Source organism: Colletotrichum graminicola (genome assembly GCF_000149035.1).
Source record: "Colletotrichum graminicola M1.001 genomic scaffold supercont1.55, whole genome shotgun sequence".
In the NCBI taxonomy this organism is placed as follows: domain Eukaryota; kingdom Fungi; phylum Ascomycota; class Sordariomycetes; order Glomerellales; family Glomerellaceae; genus Colletotrichum; species Colletotrichum graminicola.
Window position 1 is genome coordinate 78,467 of NW_007361059.1, and position 23,866 is coordinate 102,332.

At 54.4% G+C, this 23,866-nt stretch overlaps 7 protein-coding genes and 2 non-coding genes across 9 annotated transcripts; 4 read left to right on the plus strand and 5 right to left on the minus strand.

The window, feature by feature from the left end:
• Positions 1 to 165: 165 nt before the first annotated feature.
• On the plus strand, positions 166 to 1,235 carry GLRG_10021 (GTP cyclohydrolase I; the record flags this gene model as incomplete). Its single annotated transcript, XM_008100706.1, has 3 exons — positions 166 to 499; positions 568 to 872; positions 930 to 1,235. 3 exons carry the CDS (start codon positions 166 to 168, stop codon positions 1,233 to 1,235), a joined length of 945 nt encoding a protein of 314 aa, XP_008098897.1.
• A 565-nt stretch (positions 1,236 to 1,800) lies between these two features.
• GLRG_13251 lies at positions 1,801 to 1,891 on the minus strand. The gene has a single exon. It is a non-coding gene; the product is annotated as a tRNA-Tyr (tRNA).
• Positions 1,892 to 2,290: 399 nt separating this feature from the next.
• Positions 2,291 to 4,209, minus strand: GLRG_10022 (transmembrane amino acid transporter; the record flags this gene model as incomplete). Its single annotated transcript, XM_008100707.1, has 4 exons — positions 2,291 to 3,209; positions 3,284 to 3,634; positions 3,694 to 3,765; positions 3,818 to 4,209. The coding sequence occupies 4 exons, from the start codon at positions 4,207 to 4,209 to the stop codon at positions 2,291 to 2,293; spliced, it is 1,734 nt and encodes a 577-aa protein (XP_008098898.1).
• Positions 4,210 to 5,605: 1,396 nt separating this feature from the next.
• Positions 5,606 to 7,750, minus strand: GLRG_10023 (UV damage endonuclease UvdE; the record flags this gene model as incomplete). The annotated part of the gene is made up of 2 exons (XM_008100708.1): positions 5,606 to 6,952; positions 7,019 to 7,750. The coding sequence occupies 2 exons, from the start codon at positions 7,748 to 7,750 to the stop codon at positions 5,606 to 5,608; spliced, it is 2,079 nt and encodes a 692-aa protein (XP_008098899.1).
• A 2,619-nt stretch (positions 7,751 to 10,369) lies between these two features.
• On the minus strand, positions 10,370 to 10,682 carry GLRG_10024 (uncharacterized protein; the record flags this gene model as incomplete). Its single annotated transcript, XM_008100709.1, has 2 exons — positions 10,370 to 10,544; positions 10,609 to 10,682. The coding sequence occupies 2 exons, from the start codon at positions 10,680 to 10,682 to the stop codon at positions 10,370 to 10,372; spliced, it is 249 nt and encodes an 82-aa protein (XP_008098900.1).
• A 3,564-nt stretch (positions 10,683 to 14,246) lies between these two features.
• GLRG_10025 (potassium/sodium efflux P-type ATPase) lies at positions 14,247 to 17,710 on the plus strand (the record flags this gene model as incomplete). The annotated part of the gene is made up of 4 exons (XM_008100710.1): positions 14,247 to 14,504; positions 14,569 to 15,451; positions 15,501 to 16,963; positions 17,021 to 17,710. The coding sequence occupies 4 exons, from the start codon at positions 14,247 to 14,249 to the stop codon at positions 17,708 to 17,710; spliced, it is 3,294 nt and encodes a 1,097-aa protein (XP_008098901.1).
• A 513-nt stretch (positions 17,711 to 18,223) lies between these two features.
• Positions 18,224 to 18,310, plus strand: GLRG_13252. Its single transcript has one exon. It is a non-coding gene; the product is annotated as a tRNA-Glu (tRNA).
• A 654-nt stretch (positions 18,311 to 18,964) lies between these two features.
• On the plus strand, positions 18,965 to 20,319 carry GLRG_10026 (serum paraoxonase/arylesterase; the record flags this gene model as incomplete). Its single annotated transcript, XM_008100711.1, has 2 exons — positions 18,965 to 19,291; positions 19,357 to 20,319. The coding sequence occupies 2 exons, from the start codon at positions 18,965 to 18,967 to the stop codon at positions 20,317 to 20,319; spliced, it is 1,290 nt and encodes a 429-aa protein (XP_008098902.1).
• Positions 20,320 to 20,649: 330 nt separating this feature from the next.
• GLRG_10027 (C6 zinc finger domain-containing protein) lies at positions 20,650 to 22,734 on the minus strand (the record flags this gene model as incomplete). The annotated part of the gene is made up of 5 exons (XM_008100712.1): positions 20,650 to 20,893; positions 20,953 to 21,531; positions 21,587 to 21,748; positions 21,800 to 22,643; positions 22,716 to 22,734. The coding sequence occupies 5 exons, from the start codon at positions 22,732 to 22,734 to the stop codon at positions 20,650 to 20,652; spliced, it is 1,848 nt and encodes a 615-aa protein (XP_008098903.1).
• Between the last annotated feature and the right edge of the window lie 1,132 nt (positions 22,735 to 23,866).

The following is a 23,866-nucleotide window of genomic DNA, read 5'->3' on the forward strand; positions in this document are numbered from 1 at the left end:
AACCGATTTTTTTGCTCCGATGTCCCTCCAGAAATATTGAGTTCGGCGGGTCATCTTTGGGGGAATTTGGGCTCGTTCTTGTGGAGTGATCCCCCCCTCCCTCCCTTCCTCCCTCATACACAACTCATCTTGGTCACCGGCATCGTAGAAACCGACGACGACAAAATGGCTCGATCCGAGACTGGAGAACGAAAGGGTCACAAGCACCGCAGAAACCATCACAATGGTTACAGCAATTCAAGTGACCTAAGCGATGCCGACACTGGAAGCCAGTCCAGTAAGCGGGACTCCAAGAAGCGCAAGGGCGGCGACGATGATGCCAAAGTCAACGGCCATGTCTCCAAGAAGATGCGCCGTGCGAGTTTGAGCCAGCCGGCGCGCGACCCTCGCGATACAACCACTGCCAAACCGTCCAAGAAGAAGTCCAAGAATAAGTCCGAAGGGACAGTGACCAGATCCCCGAGCCCGGTGATTGACTTTGATGGTCTGAGCCGCCCAAGTTAGTTGGACTCGACGCCATTCCTGATCCCGCGCAGCCAATTGACTAACTTGCGCACTTTCTCAAAGGTCTCGGAACTCGCGAGCGACTCGAAGAATCCCCCGAGCAAGCCGCCATCCGTCTCGAAAAGCTCCAGGGCGCTGTTCGCACGATTCTTGAATGCGTCGGCGAAGACCCCGACCGCCCGGGTGTTCTTGACACACCGAGACGCTATGCCAAGGCCATGCTCTTCCTGACACGCGGCTACCAGCAGAATGTAAAGGACATTGTCAATAACGCCATCTTCCAGGAGGGCCACAACGAGATGGTTGTTGTCAAGGACATTGAGATTTACAGCATGTGCGAGCACCACCTCGTGCCCTTCACCGGCAAGGTGCGTTGATTGCATCGTCATCACTATGCCCAAGTGACAACTAACAGATATGTACAGATGCACATTGCCTACATCCCGAAGAACCAGGTCATTGGCCTCTCAAAGCTGCCGCGCATCGCTGAGATGTTCAGCAGACGATTCCAGATCCAGGAGCGGCTGACCAAGGAGGTGGCCTACGCCATCATGGAGATCCTCAAGCCGCAGGGTGTGGCTGTCGTCATGGAGTCCAGCCATCTATGCATGGTCATGCGCGGCGTGCAAAAGACGACGGCGAGCACAATCACCAGCTGCGTGCTGGGTGCTTTCGAAAAGAAGGAGAAGACTCGCAACGAATTCCTCAGTTTGGTGGGACTGAAGAAATAGGCGAGGCGCGGCTGTGGCGGTATTTTGTTCCATTTGATTTTCTACATACGGCGTTTGGTTTGCACGGGCACACACTGGAAAGACCATGTTTTCAACACTGGGTCAACAAGTATTTGGCGATTTTGGGAGGGTAGATTTCACGAAAAGGGAGCTCAACGCTCGTTAAGGGTCGGGCGGATGCATCATCACAGCGCAGAAATACATACACCGACTATTTGTCGCAGGCTGGGTTCGTCGCCAGCCGCCACCGTCAAGCTTGGACTTAGCGGCATATCGCTGTCTCATTGTGCTCTGGCTCCTGCTAGCGGTGAGGCCTTCTCCTTGCGTCGTGGCTGCTGCGAACGAGGACGAGGTGGAGGAGCAGCAGTGAGACAAGGCTCCCGACACTTGACTCACTCACGATCAGGCCCATGTTGGAAGCTTATGCGGGATGATGGAAAACTCAAGCAGGAGCCGCACAACCTTGGCTTGCATAAGGTACTCGGACTCACAAAGGGATAATCGACTGAATCGGCCGGCATACACTCATCACTCGTTCAACAAGACGGGGAGAATAAAAAGAAACTCTCCCCTTCCAGAATCGAACTAGAGACCTTTCGATGACAAGGGGTAAACCATTACAGTCGAACGTGATGAACCAACTACACCAAGGGGAGATGTCGGAGCTAAGCTCCGCTTGATGCGACGATCGGCGGGGTGGGATCCCGGTTCAAGTTGGAAAGCCGTTAGACGCCGAGCGTTTTCAGGGAGGCTCCAGTTGCCAACGCATGGAGGCCCAGATGAGCATGACGATAGAAAGACGGGCGAAATATTCTGCGCAACAGGCAGAATATTTGCCCGAGCTTAAGGGACATTCGGGCATGGCTATGATATCGAGAAGAGGGACCGAAAAGCACAGCAGGTTCGCGACGGATGATAGTGGTTAAAGACGAATGGGGGAGACCACAGTAAGAGAAGTAATGTAATAACATAAGATAATGAAAAACTGCCACATGTCCTAGGTAATGTCCGTTTAGCCAAGTCGACCATACTTGCATGTCTCACGCAAAACAAACTTACACCGGACTACTACACCCGAAGCTCGTAGCCTGAGACTTGCCGTTGAACGCCTCAATCAGCCCCTCAATAGACGAATACATGCCCAGCGCCGTCGTCACCAGCCCGCCTAACATGTAGACTGCGTTCCACGTGTTGAACACGGGCCTCTTCATGAAACCCCTCCAGTACCGCCGGAACCCGCCGTCGATGTACACGTACCGCCCCGTCGCGGGGTCGAACGTTTCCTCCTCGGGCACCATCGCGTCCTTCCTGATCCAGAAACCGAGCCCCAGCAGCGCCGGCAGCGTGTAGGTAAAGCTCAGGATGAACAGCGCGCCGATAAAGCCCGATACGAGCGAGAACTGCGGCACGGCGGCGCCCACGAGGAAAGCGAGCGCCCAGTAGACGGGGATCGCGACCGCCCACAGCGCCTTGCCCGCAGTCTCCGTCAGCGGGGGGGCCCCGAAGACATCCTGCAGTAGCTCGACGTAGAGCACCTTCATCCCGATGTTGCCGTACAGCCCGGCCGCGATCAACCCTGTCACCAGCCCCAGGATGTTGGTCGCCGTCTGCCACCAGTACGGCGACAGGCCCTGCATGACGGGGTTGAAGGCGTACTGCCCCTGGTACGAGTAAACGTACAGGCCGAAGATGAGGTAACACAGGTAGATGAAGACCTCGCCGCACAGCAGAGCCTTCCAGAAGTCCATCGGGTGCCGCATCTCCGCCATGAAGGCCGCGAAGATAAGACACCCGCCGTACGAGTACACGGCCTGGTTGAGTCCGTTCATCGACCCCAGGAACCCGGAGCCGCCCGAGGCTTTGCCGGGAGGTGGGGTGCCGGCGTAGGTCACCACAGGTCCGGGGCCGAAGGCATCTCCGAAGGAGGCCTGTGTCGCGGCGAAGTTTGGCGGGGAGTGCGCCACGACGCCCATGCTGTTTTCCCGTCTAATTAGCATAGCCCTTCCAAGCAGCATCCTCCTGAGCCCTGGGGTAGTAGGACGGCTCACCAAATGAAGATGATCAACAAATTGAACCAAACGGCAACATTGGCAGCCCACGAGAACCGCTGCAACGTCCTCACCTGCCCCAACACGAACCCGGCCGCAACAAAGATGACCAGACACGCGACGAAGCAGATGCCCGCGCCGCCGTTGGGGCCCTTGGAGATCTGCGAGATGGACTGCCCATTGGCGAGGATCAGCACGCCGACGAACAGCAGAAGCTGCAGGGCCTGGGCGAAGTTGACGGCGTGCCGCGCGGCGGCCCCGAAGACGCGGAAGTATAAGTCGCCGTAGCCCTTCAGCGGGTACCGGTCCGAATCGAGCCCTAGGAAGGACTTGTAGAGGAGCCAGCCGGAGCTGGTTGCAAGTCAGAGAGCCGTGAAAGAATCGTACTTGGGGGTGGGTAGCCAACATACTAGAATGACATGACGCCGAAGACGGTAAATAGCGCGATGCCGGGCCCGTAGCCCATCTGCGCAAAGGCCCATCTAAGTGCCACGTTAGCTCCATGCCAAGCCCGGGAAGAAATGCTAGACTCACGGCGTTGAAAACGGACCCAGGATATCCGTCGTAATGAGGTAGAATATCGCCCCCCACCCCGCGGTCCTCATCGCCCGGCTGGCCCTCTTCCACTCCTCGGGCGTGACTGCGCCGCCGTCGCCCTCCCTCGCGGGTTGCAGAGCCTTGTCGCTATCGCCGCCGGCCTTCTCACCATTGCCCGCGCCCGCGTTCCCGCCCTCGCTCTGGAACACTTCATGCTCATCGCCCTTCCTGAACCGGTCCTTGATCACCCTCTTCAACGTCAAAGGGCCCTGGGCCTGTAAGAAACGCTCGTTGGCCAGGCTCTCCTCGGCGCGTGTGACACTGGCCCAGTAGAGGTACTCCTCGAACGTGACGTTCGGGTCGTGGAGGTTCACTGCCGCCTCTTCCATGTCGATGCGCTGTCCGTTTCCGTAGGAAGATGGGATATCTGGCCGGGATTCTAGAGTCACTGCTCCTGTTCTTCTGTTTATTGCGTCTGTCCTTGGCTCCCGTGGATGCCGGCGCGGCAGAGTCAGTGCGAGTGCGTGTTTGCGAGGGTGTCTCAGATTCGGGACGATTTCAAGCACAACGTGTCATTCAGTCAACGGACCTAGAAGGCTTTAATCTCGTTCGAAGGGGGGGGGGGGGGGGGGTCGCAGAGTAACATTGCAAGTTTCTGTTGATCGGAACTCTTGTGAGTTGATATCAACTTGACTGATAACAGCCCGTTTAGCCGTGGCCTAGGGTTAAGGTTGCACCGGCCAGTCCTTCGAGATGCACGTTTCGACCCCGCGATATGCTTTCTCTCTCTCCATTCGATGTCTGGATAGAATCACATAGTGGCACTCCCGCCTCCCTCTTCCCTCCATCATTCCGGCCCCGCAGGGAACCAAGCTTTCCAGATGCCGCGCCCGCTGCAATGCAGATAAGAGAGCTCGCTCTAACCCGAGCGCTTACAGACCATAACCTAAATCTGATTTGGCAACTGCATCCATTTCGCTCCAGACGGAGAAAACATGGCCCCTGTCTTTGATCGTCTGGATAACCCTGCCTCTCCATTTCTTGGGGCAGATCGGTAAAGTCGGCTGCAAGAAGCAGTTTAAGTCGCCTGAGCCACACTACGTATCTGAGGTCGGCAGTTGTAAACGGGTTCTTAATCTTGGGGGGTCACCCTATAGATTGTGCTATCGGACTCTCAATCAAACCCAATTTCCCAACTCAATACCCCTTGGCCGGTGTTATACACTCTCCGTGTGGCCATACACATGGTTCCCAGCCGAAACTTATCCCTTGTCCGGATAAATCGGTTTGCGCGATTTGGGATCTCGAAAACCAATACTGCACCCTAGAACGGAACTCGTTGGATGGTGTGGGGGCGAGGTGGATGCGGTTCGACGGGCCCAATCCATGTTGGCTTCGGCGTCGGCCCGGAGTCGGTTACGGTGTTTTGTCAGGATTGGGGGCAACTGATCTGATCCCCTCCGTGCTGCCGAGATTCCTTCCGTCGGCATGACTGACCTGACTCTCCCACGCTACACAGGCGACGGGTTCCCCTCATTTGGCCATCTACATGAGTAAGTGGAGGCGGTCCCTTCCAGCACAAATATTGCCATGCTACCGAATTCCAGGGCTTCAAGCCCACGAATAGTGATCTGTCATGAGGGATTTGACGTGTATTTTGATCAGTTTAGTAATCACAGGTGGAGCGTGCCCGAAAGCTTCGCGACATGCTATGTTAGTACCGTATGTGTTTTTATCGTACAAGCAAGCACAATCCTCTATGGGATAACTACACGAAGTCGAGAATCATTCCTCCTCTTCCTTGATATCGGGCTTCATGGCGTCAGCCAGCTTTGTTGACTTACTCCTTTTCACCTCTCGCTTCTTAGGTTTCAGCCATTCCTCCACACCTTCCGGCCAGTAAACCCTGTTTTGAGGCCCACCCATCCCAAAATCATCGGGAGAAACGATGCCATCTTCGGCAGCTGTGGGCCCGGGCTCTGGTACCTCGTCAGAGTCTTCATCGTCTTCGGCATCCTTAGCCTTCCTCTTCGTCTTCTTGGGCGATTTCTTGCTTTCTTTCTTGGCTTTTCCGGTCTTGCTGGCGCGAAGCTCATCTAATCGCTCGTATGGAACGATGTCATTGATGGCATTATATCCTGGAAGCTTGAATGTGCGCATGAGCTCGAAAACAGCCTGCTCCTTGTCTTTGGCCTCAATCATAAGATCCATATCAGGAGGGCAGGGGGGTAACGTCCGTACGCGCGGCGAGTGCTTTCGTCGGTCACGGGGCGTGGTGGCACCAGGACAAGACTCGCTGTAGTGCATCTTCTGCGTGATGCCCTTGCGTGTCCAGGTCGCGCGAATGCGCTCGAAAAGTTGGGTAATGTCTCGGGTGCCTTCTCGCAGTTGACTCGAATCGAATACAATGTTGTGGTGGTGAAAGTCGAGGACCAGAGGAATGTTCAGTTCCTCGCATACTGGTAGAAGATCATGGACGGACCAGGAAACGTCATCATTCTCCAGTACCAGGCGCTGCTTGATAGATGGCGAAAGGTTGGCATAGTTGCTGCGAAACCTGTCCAGGGCAGACCGCTTGTCACCGTACGTGCCACCCATGTGCAAGATCATGACTGCATCCAGGTTCTGCTGTTTGGGAAGGCGGAGCAGCGAAAGCAGCTCGTCGTGATATTCGAGATCACGGACTGCAGCTTTAATAACTTCTTTCCGAGGCGACCCCAGCTGTGTGAACTGGCCCGGGTGTGTAGTCAGTCGATGCCCCAGCTCGGCAGCCACTTTACCCGCCTCGGCAAGGGTGTCGGCAGCGAAAGGGGCAAGACGGTAACCGTACTCTTCGTGACTTGCGAAAGGAAACATTTCGGAGCTGAGGCGCATGAATCTAATGCCGTACTTTTCGTTCCAGCGAAGCATCTTGGGGATATCCCTCGCATTGGCCAATCCGAGTTCTTGAATGTACTTTTGACCACGCTGGATGTCGGCAGGCTTCGTCTCATCGGGGCGGTTTTTGGTTGAGTGTTCTGGCTGGCTTGGGTCTGTTAATGGATGGCGGTGTTGCAAAATGGATGCAATGCGGCAAGTCCTGGAGCAGAATACGGGAGGGTTGGCAGCACGCAGGTATGTGTTGAGGCAAGCCTGGGAAAGGGGTTAGCCGAAGCACGCAACCGAGCATAGGTATGACATGTCTAAAGCAGGACTCACATAACCCAGTCTTCCCTTCCACGGCAAAGGCAAGTAATCACTGTTGACTGGCGGTTCCCTCGCAGCGCCTCTTTCAGGGGCGTCTTCAGCGCGGATCTTGTCATCCTCGACATCACCGACGGCGGCCTCGCCTTCTGGGCCAATGATTGGTGCGGCGTCAACGTCAGGGGTACCGGAACGCTCCTCCTCGACTTTCCGAGCGCGGTCCTCGGGGTCGGCTGTCGAGGCATCCAGTGGAGGCATAAAGGCCCCGTTCTCTAGCGGGGTGAGGTTGTTGTGAGAAGAAGTAAAGACGCTTGCTTCAATGGCGAGGCGAGAGGTTCTGGTAGCGTTCTGCAGACGGTTCTCCATCTCGCCGAGTTCCCTCACGGCGCCTTTCACATCATCGTGGGAATCCGCCATCTTATTGCGGCGGATCTGACGGCGCTTGGCGGGTGGCTGCTTTGCTGCTATATCAGCACGGGTGGGGCGCATGCCGGCGCCGGGTTCGGTGACAGGCTTGACGTCGCTCAGATTCCGAGCGGATCGGCGTGGGGCGGGCTTATCGGAAACGGGTTTGGCGGCGGATTTGTTGGCAGATGGTCCATTGGGGGCAGCAGACGGCTTAGTCTTGGAGGAGGCCATGGCGGCGTAGAACTTAAGTAGGGGCGGCGGCGTGTGGGCAGGGAAGGATGGGCGGGTGTGGTGCGGACGGGCGAAAGATGAGCTCAGGGGCAGGACGAGTGTCGGCATAAGACTGTCGTCACGGAGCAAACGCTGAGTGGGATGGAGGTGTTTGATTGCGGCGGAAGAAAAGCTCCTCATGCAGACAACAACCAACGGGGTGCGAGGGCGGTGGGCAGCGGATCAGGTGAGGGGAGGAACGGTGCAGGCACATAAGGACGAGCTTGATGAGGTATGCGAGACTACCTAGCTAGTCAGAGGGTGGATATTTAGTCAGGTGGGAACGGCGAGGCAAGAGCAGACAGAGAGAGCAAGGAGGGCATCAGATGGATGCAAGTTACGTACATGAACCATGGGCAGACTGAAAGGTACGCGAACATATCAGGCGTCTACCTAGGTAAGGTAGGGGGGTAGGTACCGTACCTCTTGGTGTATACGCGCGTGTGGAGAGGGGCAAAGTTGACGATGCGTTTATATTCTGCAGACGAAGAACCAGATAGCGAGAAGCCGGTGTTATTTGTGACGGGAGGCAATGATAGGAGAAAAGTGAGTTGGACAGAGAGATGCGAGGCAGAGGACAGAAGGATTTCGTAGCATGGAGTAGAAGAGTGGATGACCTAGACTATCTATCCACCCAAGGTATGTAGGTAGACGCAGGTGGAATGATAGGACAGAACTAAAGCTACCTACCTAGGTAGTCAGGAAGCCAGGTAGTCAATAAGCCACCTACCGGTACTTGGGGGGTTGGGTTAGACGAGGGGGACCATGAGTTCTTTGTGTCCGAGGGTAGGAAGGTATGTGGGACGAACGACGTACCCGAAGTGCCTAGGAGAAAGAAGGATCGATGAGGTCGGCCAGTAGGGCCTAGACTCGGAGTGAGATGGAATAATACCTATACCTACATCGGGGAAAGAATCTTTACTTTGACACGGAGGGGCTAGGGCCGGGGCTTAGGTACGTAGGTAGGTGCACTACGCTAGTAGCTAGAAGCGAAGAAGGAATTTGAACAAGAAGAAAGCAAACAGCACTTGTCATCATCATACATAGAAAGGTCAAATTTCGGTGTGGGAACTTCTACAGCCTTTGCACGTATCGTAGCTACCTAGATGTCAAAATGCGAAAAGACGAACGAGACAGCACGCACGGGCCAAGTCGACTGCGTCATCTCCCACCTCGACGTCATTCTGACTACACTCGTCCTCCACCGGCCGCCACACGTTCTCGATTCGAAGGAAGGAGCGTGTGGCCCGTTCCACGCATGCCATGCAAATGCAACGCCCTTGCTTCTTTCCTTCCTACCTAGGTACCTTTTTGTAAACCACCTAGGTAGGTCTGTCTCCGTATAGGTAGGTTCCTATACGTAATCCTCAGATTCACGCCCAAATAGCAGATGGGAAAGTGCAGGCGCGCCGCAGTGGAGTGAGTCCAAGAGTGCTTTCCTCATCGGGCCACTCACGCCACAATCTCACTGGACCGTACGTACCTTTACCTAAGTTGGGTAAGTAGTTCGTGTAAACTACCTACTATTACACTACGGACACTATGTACTTGTACTGTGCTTCACGCATTTCAGCCTCATACTTAGCATACTGCACTTACCCATGACCTCATCGTACCAAACTTCCCATCGCGATGGAAGGGATCGCAACCACCTTCACGCCTACTTGCCAAATCACAGCGATCGCCCGCGCTAGTCGATGCTTTTCTGTCGCCCAAGGTTGTCTGTCTCATGACACCCGATAGGTAGCGTCCCAAACCAGTCTCCAGCCTCTTGATCGGCCTCAGGAACATAAGCTCCGCCCTGGCCCATCTGCCTCATCATCTTCCCACTACCTACCTAGGTAGCTGTCGCTGACTACTGCCGACGACCACAGCTAGCAACGCACGCACGCACGCTGCATAGCATCCGCAAATGCCCTCCACCTGATTCGACCGGCTGCCTTTGAGGCGAATTATCACAGAATGGGAAACGTAACATGCTGCTGTGGGTTTACAGAACTGGTATCGCGAGCCGTGCAATGGTAGATCTAGCCGGTTCTGGCCTAGTAATCCCGGGCGCGTCGTTTCCTCCGCCGGGCCCCGGCTCCGGCCCCGGCGGTGCATGTGCTGCCCTGGCCTTCTCCTCCCGCGACTGCCAGTAAGGATTCCGGCAAACGGGACAGTCGTAACGGTGAGTCAGAAACCATGACGAGAGACACTTGGCATGGAAAGCGTGCTGGCAACCCTTCAGCGTCAAGACATCGTCGTCGGACGGCTTCATACAAGTCTTGACCGGCGCTTTTTCCCACCGTCGCCCTACCGGTATCCCCCACTTGGGCGCTGCCGGCTTCGCGTTCCGGTCCCCGCTTGCGTCTCCGGGCATGTGCTGAATCGGCCCGGCTTGCCTTCCGCTACCTTGTACAGATGGGACGCCGGCAGCTCCGCCGGAAATCTGCGATGGCATAACGTGCATTGATTCTGCTCCGGTCGCATTCGTGTTACTTGGGACAAACAATGGTCCGATGCAGATGGGGCTACGGATACCGGCAAGAGAAAGTCAGCAGACTGCGACAGATAATGCCCCCACTCGCACAATACGCTTGCTTCCTCGCCTGTCATTTTCGGCTCAGGAGCACATGCTCAAGCAAACCATCGCATTTGGTTGTGTCGCCGTTTCGAAGCAGCGGACGGCGGAAACGAGAGATGTACTCACCATTCCGGCTCCGCATCGTGTTGGTTGAGGCCCGACTCGAGGTCCTGCTTTTCGGGGCAAGCGCTCGTGCAGTCAGATACTGTGTTCAGCTTGCGACGAGCGTCTTGAAATTGCGATGCCCTGGGGTGGTATTTGCAATGATCTCGCACGCATATGTAGGTGAGACGAACTCTGCCGAGAAGCACACATGTCAGCTGCTGCCACGGTTTATTCGATTGCGGAATGGGCTTCTCACGGTCTGTGCAGCAGCAGCCCACAGGCGAGCAGGACCATGAAGATGGTTAGCAGGATTATCCCGAATTCGTCCATCTGGCTGGCGGTAGCATAGCGGGTTGGTGCATTTCAGTATCCCCACTGGAATGTCAATCGATGAGAATCTTTGGGGCAAGCAGTGATTCTTTTATGTACCAAGACCTCTGTTGTTCGAGTGGCAGCAGTGGGCACAAAGACCGCCGCGAGTATAGTGAGGGTTATAGGGATCCGGGTGCGCCACCGGGGAAGTCAACCTAAAAGCTAGCCTGATCAGATGACAGGTACAGCCATCGTCAGTCAACACTTTCCAAAAAAAAAGTGTCTGATTCTACAAAAATCTGCAAAGCTTGTATGGCTCGGTTGCACATGTGACTGCAATGCCTTTCGGCAGCTGGACAACGATGTACGAGGCGCGGAGAGTCTGGTCATTGGCATTGAGCCCATCCATTCGCAGCTGACCTATCAAGATATGGCGCCCTTCACCGCTAGGCGCCCAGAGTTCCGCGCCCATCGCTGGCGGCTCAATGGTGGAATCCAGTACCGCCAGTTCCGACGCTTTCTTTCGTCTTCCCAGCTTCCCCGCGCTTCACTAATCCTCCAAAAGCGACATGCCGGTGAAGTTGCCCGTCCTAGTCCAAGACGCTTGGCAGCAGGTTCCAGCAACTCAAGAAGTGCTGGTTGGGATGCGAGTCTTGGCCGAGTGTAGGAGGAATAAACAGTCTCCTCCTCTGTGACGTAAACACTGTAGGCGTTACAAGCCTTGGTATCCTTGGTAAGGGGGGAAGTCCCCTACCCTGCCTCGAGAAGACGGATGAGTGGGCAATAGCACAGGCACACAGACCTGCAGTCAAGACGAAACATGAAAGAAAACAAAACGAAGCAATGGAGGGGTCAATTGTCAAGGAAACTTATCAGTGGATGGGTGGGGGAATATCGAGGTGACAGGGGAGGTGGCCGACCCCCCTTCTACCCCTCAGTCAGGCTATCATCTATGTACTACAGATTGGGCATAATACTTATTTATAGCTGTGTTTGTCCGACCATGTTCGACTATCATTGTGTAACTGTGCAACGTTAGAGGCCGCCTTGCGACCGCACATTAGCATCATGAAATTACCAGCAAACGCCGTAGAGAAACCCACAGAGACAAAGGCCTCGGGGAAACTACAGAGGTAGAACCACCGACAAGGACTGTGGAGGAGCGGTGCCAACGCCCAGCACAATGGCCAAGACATGCCAAGTTGCCCGTCATTCCTTGGCTGGCATACTGGCCTACCAGAGGCTCAGACATATTCGTCCGCAGTCCACTTCTCATGCCCACCTCGGGGCGGCCAAGATGTCCGCCGTCCAATACGACGAACCGTTGTTACTCACGACACAGACTGAATCAAGGGCTGGCATGCTAGACAGAATTAGCAGAATCTGCCCCCATTCCGAGTGTCCCGCAAACATGCGCAGGCATGATATGATACCATCGCTGCAGCCGGATACCTATGGTCGGGTTACCTACCCAAGGTCCTGTCCTTGCTGCCCAGAGAAATGTCGTCCTGTTATCTTAGTGGCTTGCGATATCTCTCGACACATTTCAATGAGTCCTCTAGACTCGGAATCCCTAAATCGAACCCTCTCCTCCCGCCCGCCCAGCGTCTGGGCGTCTCACTCGGGGTGGCTGTGTTTCTCGGCAGACCCGTTCTCCCACCTCCCGCCCGTATCGTGTCCGGGACATCGTGAGTCGGGCCATGCCGGGACAGCATCCTGGTTCCTGTAGAAGCAAGTCAGGACGGTGAGATGATGTGAGGGGGTAAGCGAAGAAAGGACTCGTGCTGTGCGGCGCAGAAATGATGTGAACGGGGAGGGTTTATTCGGGTTGAGGGATAGCCGAAGTCCACGGAGCTGCTTCGACGACGGGTTTCAGCGGGTGACATGTTGGACGAGCGGCCGATGCTCTCGGAGTACCCTTTGTCGGTTTTTATTTGTTTCTCATGGCACCGGCATGCTCACAACGGCGAAGCGTTCCAACAGAGCCTCCATTTCCTTGCCAGGGCCGGGACCAAACACGGCGCTTTATACTTGTGTAGAGCTACCAGAGGCCGCCCGCGCGCGTCGTATGGTGCGTACGTCACTTGCTCATGAGTGTCACTGCCAATCAGGGGCTGGTGCTTCACGTGCCACAGCCCTATTGCGTAAGCCGACCAGCTGAAGCGGCGGGACGAACAATTCGAGCCCAGCACAGAGGAGAGGGGGAGGAATAGCCTTGGTTCCTCCATCACTATCAAGCATCAGTTGCGCGGGCTTCGAACCGCTCCGCCCAGGAATCGGCTCCTCGGCATTGTCTTGGCCGCTCAAAGGCCCCTGCAACCGCCGTCCACTAGTTAGTCACTGCGCCCCGGCGGTCGGTCCATGTCGTCTCCAACTACAGGTAGGTAGGTATGTCGTCCCCTGCTACCGGGACACACCCCAGTGGCAACTAGACCCGTCAGATTGCCCGAGTGAAGGGGGGGGGATGGGATACACTAGATATCCGTAAGGCCGACTCCGAATCCGTCACCTCCAGGCGCTACCATTTGCGGAGTACATGGCCAACCACACAACACGAGAGTGAACGCTACTGCACACTTGGCAGAACCCCTGTGAAGAGCAGTCTTCTAGAATGATGGGAACCCCACACTGGCTGCTTCTCGGAAGGAAAAATGACCTTTGAGTGGCCGAGATGCAGTGGAGATAGATACACGAAACCCTCGTCGCCTATCTGTCTGGGCGCAGCCATCCATCACCGAAAGCATCGATGCCTCACCGGCCCCCTCCTGTCCCTTGTTCTCTCGGGCGGGTCCAACAGACTTGTCCATTACGGCGCCCAGAGTCGCTCTACGCCTCTCACCGTAGCAGGTTATCCAGAATGAGGCCCGCTGCCGAGAGTCTGGGCGGACTCAACATGGCAGGCGGGAGCGTGGGCTCCCGCCGCGCTCCGGATTGCGTGCTATCAAACAACCCGCGTACCCTCTGGCCGGCTTTCGGGCTCCCAGATACCAAGGCACTCCAACTCCATGCAAGACCTGGAGCCCCCTCGGATATGCCCCGCGCAGAGCCGCCAAGGCTGAAGGAACACGCCCACGAGCGCACTTGTTGCAGGCCATGGAGAGAGAGATATGTGGGCGCCATACGCCCCGCCCACACTTCCTGCCTATCATACAATGAAGTCATAACGCCGAGTGACGAGACAGTATTCCGGGGATCCAAGCAATACATCTTCTCCCAAGCCCCCGCGGGATTTTGACTTTTTCGTTTCCCATCTTACTCGATATCATCAGAGATCGTCTTACCAAGGGCTCTTTGTTGCAATCCTTCCTTCCTATGCTTGCCTGTTCTCTCCATCTTAATGGGGTAGAAGTGCTTGAACCCGGATAAGAGCAGAGCACTCACACTTTTGCCCGTTCTATAGCAGCAGTTTTGGTCAGACAAGACTAACAACACCCTCATTTCCGACTGGATCAAACGACCACCACTCCTGGCACCGCCCGGATATATCACATCTGGTGATCGCATATAGCAACGCAAACACCATATACTCGCATCGAACGAGCGTTCATCTTACTCTACAACGGACAAGTAACCCTATCCATCATGGGAAAGAAAGATCCCGAGGCCGAGGCAATGGCCAACCACGTCTCGGGCCAGTCCAACAAGCCCATCTCCCGTCCGGCTCATGCTTTGACCGCCGAGCAAGTCATCCGGGAGCTCAGAGCCAACCCCGACGATGGCCTGACTCCTCAAGACGCCAAGACTCGCCTCGACGAGTTTGGTCGGAACGAATTCGGCGAAGAAGCGGGTGTTCAGCCCCTGAAGATTTTCATTGGACAAATCGCCAATGCTATGACATTGGTATGTCTTATTCTTTGTTGCAAAGAGCTTCCACCGTGATCCCCGTCTAATACGCCTTTCACAGGTTCTGATTCTGGCTATGGGTGCTTCCTTTGGCATTGGATCCTGGATCGAAGGAGGTGTTGTGGCAGGCGTCATTCTGCTCAATATCACCGTCGGTTTTCACCAGGAGTTCAAGGCGGCAAAGACCATGGACTCACTTCGATCTCTCAGCTCTCCCACTGCTCAGGCCGTGCGTGAGGGTCGAAACATCACCGTGCCCACCATTGAAATTGTTCCTGGTGATATGGTCGAGCTCAAGACCGGTGATACTATCCCCGCCGACGTCCGCATCATTGAGGCCGTCAACTTTGAGACGAACGAGGCTTTGTTGACTGGGGAGTCCCTTCCCATCCGCAAAGAGGCTGCCCAGACCTACGATGACGAGACTGGTCCCGGCGATCGCCTGAACGTCGCCTACAGCTCCTCGACTGTCACCAAGGGCCGCGCTCGTGGCATCGTCTTTGCCACCGGCATGTACACCGAGATTGGTCAGATCGCCGCCGCCCTCAGAGGCAAGAACTCTCGACGCCGTGACGTCAAGCGTAAGGAGGACGGCTCCGCCAGTTTTGGTCGTTACCTCCAGGCGTGGACCTTGACCCTTTCTGACGCTGTTGGTCGCTTCCTTGGAGTGAATGTTGGAACACCTCTCCAAAGAAAGCTGTCCAAGCTTGCGATCCTGCTCTTTGGTATCGCTGTTGTGTGCGCTATAATCGTTTTAGGGGCCAACGAGTTCAACACCACGCAGGAAGTCATTATCTACGCTGTTGCCACGGGTCTATCCATGATTCCCGCCTCCTTGGTTGTCGTCTTGACCATAACAATGGCCGCCGGTACCAAGCGTATGGTTCAACGCCATGTCATTGTCCGCCAGCTGAAGAGCTTGGAGGCTCTTGGTGGCGTCACGAGTAGGACACATCGCTCCTATATTGAACTGTTCATGCTAACCTTGTTCAGACATTTGCTCCGACAAGACTGGAACACTCACCCAAGGAAAGATGGTTGTCCGCAAGGCCTGGATTCCTGGTAAGGGGACCTTCTCCATCAGCAGCACGAACGAGCCTTTCAACCCTACCGTCGGAGATCTCGGACACAGTGTTGATCAGCCCAAGGATATTGACTTCCGTACCAAGGGGGGCGATGGCGAGCCTTTATCCAACGCCGACGCCGAGGACCGTGTCAAGTCGTGCACTGTTCTCACTGATTACTTCAACGTCGCGTCCCTCGCCAACCTGGCGAATGTCCACAAGACCACAGAGGGAGAGTGGCACGCCCGTGGCGACCCCACTGAGATCGCCATCCAGGTCTTCGCTTCTCGATTCAACTGGAACCGTCTCCGCCTGGCAGGTGAGGCCAACCGCTGGAAGCAGATCGCCGAGTTTCCTTTCGACTCTGACGTGAAGAAGATGTCCGTCATCTTTGAGGACAGGGAAACCAAGGTCGAGGGAGGAAACAAAACCTGGCTCTTCACTAAAGGTGCCGTCGAGCGCGTCATTTCGTCCTGCCCTACTATCCAGATGGGCGATCAGGTCGTCGAGCTTAACAGCGATATCGAGAAGGATATTCTGTCCAACATGGAGGCTCTCGCTCGTCTTGGACTCCGTGTCCTGGCCTTCGCCAGCAAGCCCGATATTGGCGTCGTCGACGCTCACGAGAACTTGGACCGCGCGAACTACGAGAGGGACTTGACCTTCCGCGGACTCATCGGCCTCTATGACCCTCCCCGCCCCGAGTCCGCCCCCTCCGTCAAGAAGTTCCACGAGGCCGGGGTCAGTGTCCACATGCTTACTGGCGACCACCCCGAGACGGCTCGCGCCATCGCTCTCGAGGTTGGAATCCTGCCGACTCGTATGAATGAGATCTCGGCAGACGTTGCAAAGGCTATGGTCATGGCGGCCCACGACTTTGACAAGCTCACTGACGACGACATCGACAAGCTCCCCCACCTGCCCCTGGTCGTCGCTCGCTGTGCTCCCCAGACAAAAGTTCGCATGATTGAGGCTCTGCACAGACGCCAGCGCTTCGTAGCCATGACCGGTGATGGTGTCAACGATTCTCCCAGTCTGAAACGCGCTGATGTTGGTATTGCCATGGGTGAGAGCGGCTCTGACGTGGCCAAAGAGGCTTCCGACATTATTCTCACTGACGACAACTTTGCTTCTATTCTCAACGCCGTTGAGGAAGGCCGCCGCATGTTTGATAACATCCAGAAGTTCGTCCTCCACGTGTTAGCCTGTAACGTCGCCCAGGCCTGCACGCTTCTCATCGGGTTGATATTCAAGGACGACAGCGGCCTGTCCGTGTTCCCCTTGGCCCCCGTTGAAGTCATGTGGATCATTATGATTACTTCTGGTCTTCCCGACATGGCCCTCGGTTTCGAAGTCGCTGCGCCCGATATCATGGACCGCCCTCCCCAGAACGTAAGCTTCTCCCCTGCCTATCCACTCACCTGATGCATGACACTAACCCTATAACAGATGAAGGTCGGTGTTTTCACCTGGGAGCTGATGCTCGACATGCTTGTCTACGGCCTCTGGACTGCCGCTCTTTGCCTGGCTTCTTTCGTTCTCGTTATGTTCGGCTGGGGTGACGGCCAGTTTGGAAGCAACTGCAACAACACGTACTCACAGGAGTGCGACACGGTTTTCCGCGCCCGCGCCACCTGTTTCGCTAGCTTGACCTGGTTCGCCCTGTTCCTCGCCTGGGAGATGGTTAATATGCGCAGGTCTTTCTTCCGCATGCAGCCCAAGAGCACCAAATATTTCACCCAGTGGTTTATCGATACATGGCGTAACAAGCTCCTCTTCTTCTCCATCCTTATTGGCTTCGTTACCATCTTTCCCCTGGTCTACATCCCCGTCCTCAACACCTCGGTTTTCAAGCACGCGCCCATCACCTGGGAGTGGGGTATTGTGTTCGTCTGCGCCGTGCTCTTCTTCATGGGCGTGGAGGCCTGGAAATGGGCGAAGCGCGTCTACTTCCGCCGCGTCACGCACAAGCAGCACGGCGGCGTCAAGGACCTCGAGAGCCGCGTATTCGGCCACTACTACACTATCGGTGGCGTCGCGCTTGACTCGTCGCCCACACTTGGCAGCCGGACCAACACCAACGAAAAGGAGATGCGCGAGAAGGGCGGCAACAGATACTCCAGCGGTGGTAGCCAGTGATTGTAAATGCGACAGTCTGCAAAAGACCCGGTGTTTCTTTGAGCCAACCATAGCAGAGGAATGTGCGACGGAAATAGAGATACTAAAAGCGTACTGATAAGGTTGATGATTCTATGAAGCAATTCATACGTTGCATTTTGTTGCATATAGAAATGGGGGTTGATACCAACCGAGAAGGAAAAGTGTGTGCTTCGAGGGGAGCGGTGAAACCGAAATGTTGAATGGTCAGATAGACTTATGGGCTATTGGACCGTCATACTATGTTAACAAAAAACACTTTTGCATACATAAATCTTTAATGTCCCATTCGGAGCGTAACGATGTGGCTGGGTATAGTTTCCGATCTTGACAATAGATAGCTTCAGGTTATAAGCAAAGATACCAGGCGCTAGCTATAATGTCAAATCTTTTGTCACGGCACACTCCACTCAGGAAATATTTGGCCCCCAACATCACTCCACAAGCATCCACCAGTATATTCCACTCTCAGTGCAAACCTCACAACCAGTTACATCCGATATGGTGTAGTGGCCAACATGATGCCCTCTCATCTCAGTGAGAGGTTAGGCATAGCCCCGAGTTCGATTCTCGGTTTCGGAACTTGTCGTTTTGGCAGTCTCGTCTTTTTAGGTTTTGTCACACAGGGCTTGCTGTGCGAACTGGCTCCTGTTATTCGCAATTTGTCTGGTCTTTTGCACAGTCTGATGGCATGTGCCAAACAAAAGGTTACAGATTGGATGAACAAAGTAGTAGCTGCCCCCTTTTCTCTTTTGTTTCGAACAGCAAGCAAGTCTCACATCAATCAAGACTCTCAACTCCATAAAGTGGCCGTCCCCTAATAGGTAGTCTAGCATTTATCCGTACTCAAAGTTTATTTTACTTTACTTTACTGGCGCTAACCAAACATTATCCTCTCCGCAAATGACGTAATGTGACAATGTCTGCACAGACAGTAGATCCCTGAACGGCGTCGTGCGGAGACGAGGGGGACGTCCCAAACACCTGCCCAGACTTCTTCGGTTTGCGGAGTTCCCCATCATCAAGGTATCTTCTATCATCATCTCGTGGTTCCGCGTCCCAATCGGGTTTTTACGAAAGCGTGCCGTGGTCTGCAGGTTCTCGTACTGAAATAAGATTCTACCCAACCGCTAAGAGGTATTCCGAGATTGTATCCGGAGGTCTCGAACGTCATCACCTGCACGCCTCGTCTATTCGGTTGCCAACTGAATATCCGAGTGTATTCCAGGGTATACAATGGCGGCGTTAATGCCTATTCTGGTGGCTGGCCTCGCCATTTTTGGGGGGTACACATATCTCGATACTGCCAGACGTGTAGCTACACTCACCGGCATCGGGCGAGAGGTTTTCAAGACACCGGTGTTGCATGGTGGAGACTTTGTCCTCATCGATGACACGGTTCATTGCGAAGACATTCACCATCATGTTCCTAGCGGACTTCTCTTCACTGCTTGCGAGGATGATGAGACAACGCGTGGCGCGTGGTTCCCTGGTTTAGGCCATCTAGATGATCCGGTCAAAGGTAGCAAACAGAAGGGCTCTATTCATGTTATTGACCCCAAGGTATGAGACCCATGCTGTATTCACTCGTGCAAAAGTAATTACATTGTGCTGATAAATTTGAATAGGACATGTCTCAAAAACGCCTCAAGTTTGAGAACTTCGATAGTACTTTCTGCACTCATGGTATCGATGTCATTTCGGATCCTCAGAAGCCGGAGGCCGTCTACGTCTTTGCAGTCAATCATGTCCCTCACCCAGACTACCTGGCCACCAAGATCGGGGGCCAGAGTGAGCAGAAAATTGCCCAAAAGTCTCTTTCGCGCGTGGAGATCTTCCATCACACCCTAGGGTCATCCACTATCAAGCACCTGCGCACCGTCATTGACCCGCTGATTAAAAACCCGAACGATCTTTTTGCCAAAGATCCATATTCGTTCTACGTCACGAACGACCACTACCACTCAGAAGGTGTCGGGAGAATGGTTGAGGACCTCTTGCCCGTCACGTCTTGGACCACTACTATTCACGTTCGGGTCAAGGAGATGTCCGTTCTCCTTCCTACCGATGGTATCAAGACGGAAGTGGCTCTATCCGGGCTCCGAAACAACAACGGCTTGGGCCATGGTCGGAAGTCTGGAGAGATCATCGTCGGTAATGCCGCCGCTGGGGAGATCAGCCTCGCCGAACTCTCTTCGGACCCCAAGAATACCAGCATCAGCCTCACCGAAACAGTTGCGATGGACTCGTGCATTGACAACCCCTCCTGGTTTGAGGATCCTTACCGCTCGGAAAGTCAAGACGCCAGCGGCTTTGTTCTTGCGGGGTTGTCGCGGCCAATTGAAATTCTGAAGCAGGCCACCGCAGCAAAGCCTCAGATTGCTTCGATCGTGTGGTACGTTAAGCCGACTGCCAGTGGTGGCTACGAGAAGCGTATTTTGTTCGAAGATGATGGGACAAGAATCAGCTCGGCCGCAACTGCGGTCTTAGTCGCGATTGACCCGAGCCAAGAGAAGGGCAAGAAGAAAGCATGGCTATTCATCACTGGCTTCTTGTCGAGCAATGTCGTTGCTGTCAAAGTAGACCTTTAGAGGCATGGCAGGCAACATTGAAGACTTTACAAACTCTTTTAGCGGGTCCGAAACGTGTATGGTAGAGCTCGAGTTTGGCGAATTATCAGTAGTATGCGGCCATATCAAAGCCTAGCTGCCAGAGTCCGGCTGTCAGAGCCCGACGAGCATATCCTGGTTGTGCTACCAGAACCAATCATCAAATGACAGGGAATCTTATTTAGTGACATAAAACAACTTGATTGTGCTGGTAATCTACTTTTCAAAACTTTATACTGCATGGTGCACCAAACATGGCTCCTGAATTCATACATATACCAGTCCTGCGGACATGTTACCTAAGTAAACGAATCATTGACGCCTCATAGAATACGAGTCTCCCGCTTGGTAGACCTCTTTGATGAATCTATCTGCGTCGCTGATGATTCGGATGGCTTGGTTAACGCTGGGAGACGTAGGCTCGCCCATGACTCCCTGCCAGCCCTGCAAGAGCTGCCTCAAGTGGGCACCGGCTCCGAGGACTTCAGGCCCGATCATGTCCTTTAGCGTTGAGATACGACAGGCGGCAAGTAACACAAGCATTGCACCGGCCATGCTATCAGTATTATATCAGTATTGAGTACGTAAATTCACTGTTGAGAGTGTATCACTTACGAAAGAGAGCAAATCCACGTATCAACCAAGACCGTCTGACCAAAGCCCCTCAAGTTGAGAATATGCAGCAAGCACGCATCCAAGCAAGCTTTACAGTTGTTTAAGGCATCTTGACTAACGAGAAGGTCGGAGCTGGCCCCGTTCCCGCCGGCCATGCCACTCAGCATCCACATGAGATATGGTCGATAAATGACGCTTCGACAAGTCAGATACCTCTGCCTCAGGAAGCCCCCGTGTTCCGTCGCTGTGCTCTGGCTATTGTTGACTTCATTGAATCCGACGCTGAATGCAAATGCCGGTGGTAGAACCTCACGCCAATCGTCGAGCTGGTGATTTAGCTCGGCAACGACGTAGGGGAAGCGCGCGTGATCGAGGGCGGCACCAGTGCCGCGGGCGTAGAGAAGTTGATGAACCCGATTCAAGAGACGGCGCATCGAGATACAAGCGAGAAAATACATGGATGACTGCTCTTCAATCTGAGGGTCCCGGTGGGTATTATAATCCCCTGGAAGAGGAGTTGACGCCTCGATGCGTGCAATACCAGACTGGGGAAGCCCAGAAAGCTCAGCGAGATAATCGCTTGAGAGAATGTTAGTCGGCCACTTTGCTATGCTTGCAATATGAGAATCTTTACCTCTCAAGGATGTAACAAGACCAAAAGATCCTGCGAATCCGCTCCAGGTCTTCGGCCGACTCGGACTCGGGAGGGTAGGAAAGCAGCAAGAGGCATTTGGCGGAAGCAGCGTTGATGTATTCCCACGCCTGCAACGGTCGTCTGAGGAATGCAAAGTACATACTGAGAACCATGTCAGCAAAAACAGTCATCCCCAGACAATGCGCCGCTTACGCTGTGAAAAACAAGCAGTGCGTGGCTGTGCTCCCCACGTTGGTGTGCACGACATGGAGCTTCTTCAGAACGCTGTCAAAGTACACATCACCCATGGCCTTCATTGCCGCCCTCCGCTTTCGTTCCTCTCCGCTTAACGCCTTTCCTGTCGTCAAACCCGCGGTGACCTGACCGGCGCACCCCAGAGCCATGGTCAAAAGCGCCAGGCACGCTAGGATACTATCTTCTTCCGGAATGCCGCCTGAGATAAGATCACGGACCTGTTCAAGTTGGTTGCGGGACATGGTTGGATACCAGAAATTGATGGTGTACTCGAACGAATCGATGATACCCTCAATATTCTCTGACGTTACATAAGGATACATGCTTGTAGATCGTGTCTTCACCGCCTGTCGTGATTGTTCGAGGTGGAAGATGGAAACATACCCATCCCGCATGGCCGAGTAAGCATCGAAGTGAGGCCACTGAAGAACGGACTCCGTGGTGCTCGTGTGCATGGAATCAAGCACGGCATTGTCATAGTTGTTCTGGTATTGTGTCTCAGAGAGGGGTGTGCGTTGCGGATGATGCATCTCGTTGAGTGGAGACCCGGAGAAGGACCCCCGCGATGCAGACCGGAGAGCCGGAGATACCACGGGTGGGCGGTGCTCGGCAAAGAGCGATGCTCCCTTGAAGACTCCATCGTGGGATGGGTTCGGCGAAAAGTGGAACGTGGAGGATGCGGGACTGGTGATGGTGGCCTTCATTTCATGGAGAAACCTCTCCACCCTCAGCACGCCCTCGAGAATGAGATCGCTCTTCCCGCGCCTGATGACGCACAAAGTATCAAACGTCAGACTTGGTGCTATCCCAGGGGGTCTGGAGCCGGTGCTACGCCGGGGATCACGGCGCCGTGAGATAGCAGAGCGGGACTTACGAGTTAGCTTCTGACCCATACGTGCATTCCTGATGCGATGCAGAGCAGGACGCGCATGGTGTGTTGCCGTTACATCTGGGCAGGGCTTTCCATTAATCTAAACGCTGTCCCGAGAATCTGGGACTACCTGGACCTAGTCGTCTTAGTTGCAACGTACCTAATTTTCCGGGCTCGACAGGTATCACACTATGAGATCGCAATATCAGTACATGCAATAAGCTTCTTGATATTCGGCTATACTGCCGACGAGGACCAGCTCCGTAGCAGAAGACACAGATTCATTGAGGCAAAATCTGCATGGTCGAGATTGGAAGACAGCTGGTCACATCGGTAACTGAGGCTCAACGAATTATCGCCGAAGATACCATCGGTGGTGTTTTAATATCCGAGTCGGTGCAACATGAGACGTTTCCAGATCCCCAAACTGATCCGTGGAGGCGGAACGCACAGATAGAAGAACCATATTTACTGGGCGTGAAAAAAATCAAAATCCATTAAAAGGCAATCCACTTACAGCATGGCTCGTCCTCAATCTCTTTCTGGACGATTCATTGATCGTGTCACTGTCCATTGTCTCTATTGAAGCTGCTGGGTGGCATGGTGCGGTAGCAGCAGCCCGGTTCCGCGGTGGAGGGAATATTCGATCCGAGGCGGCCCGAGGTGTGAGAGGGAAAGGGGGAAAGCTTGGGGTTCTGCAGGATGGAGGAGAAGAAAGAATGGACTCACAAGAGGGGCAGGACAAGAACCCTGACAGAGGGACATGCATATATGCACCCACGTGTGGTGCGGGGGATACCCGACACTGTGGAGAAGGAGGTGGGTAGGAAAGAATTGGGGAAATAACAGGCTTGGCCCGGTAAGGGAACATTGAGGGGACGTGGATGAGGGGTTATCACGCCGTTGTCAGGGAAATGAACGGGTATGTTTCCATTCATGGCATTGTGGGTGTGAAATTTTCCGTGTGTAGAGTATCAACCTAGGTCCGCTATTCTAAGAAAATCAGGGATTCGAAAAGGCAGGCGTTATTGCTCATGTTGCTGTGATATTCCGTAAAGTCTGCTGATTTCTGCAGCAGCAGCGGCAAAATCGCGCCACGCCATCTTACCCCATTTGCCAGACCTACCGAGAACGCTGCCTCGGGTGTACATGGA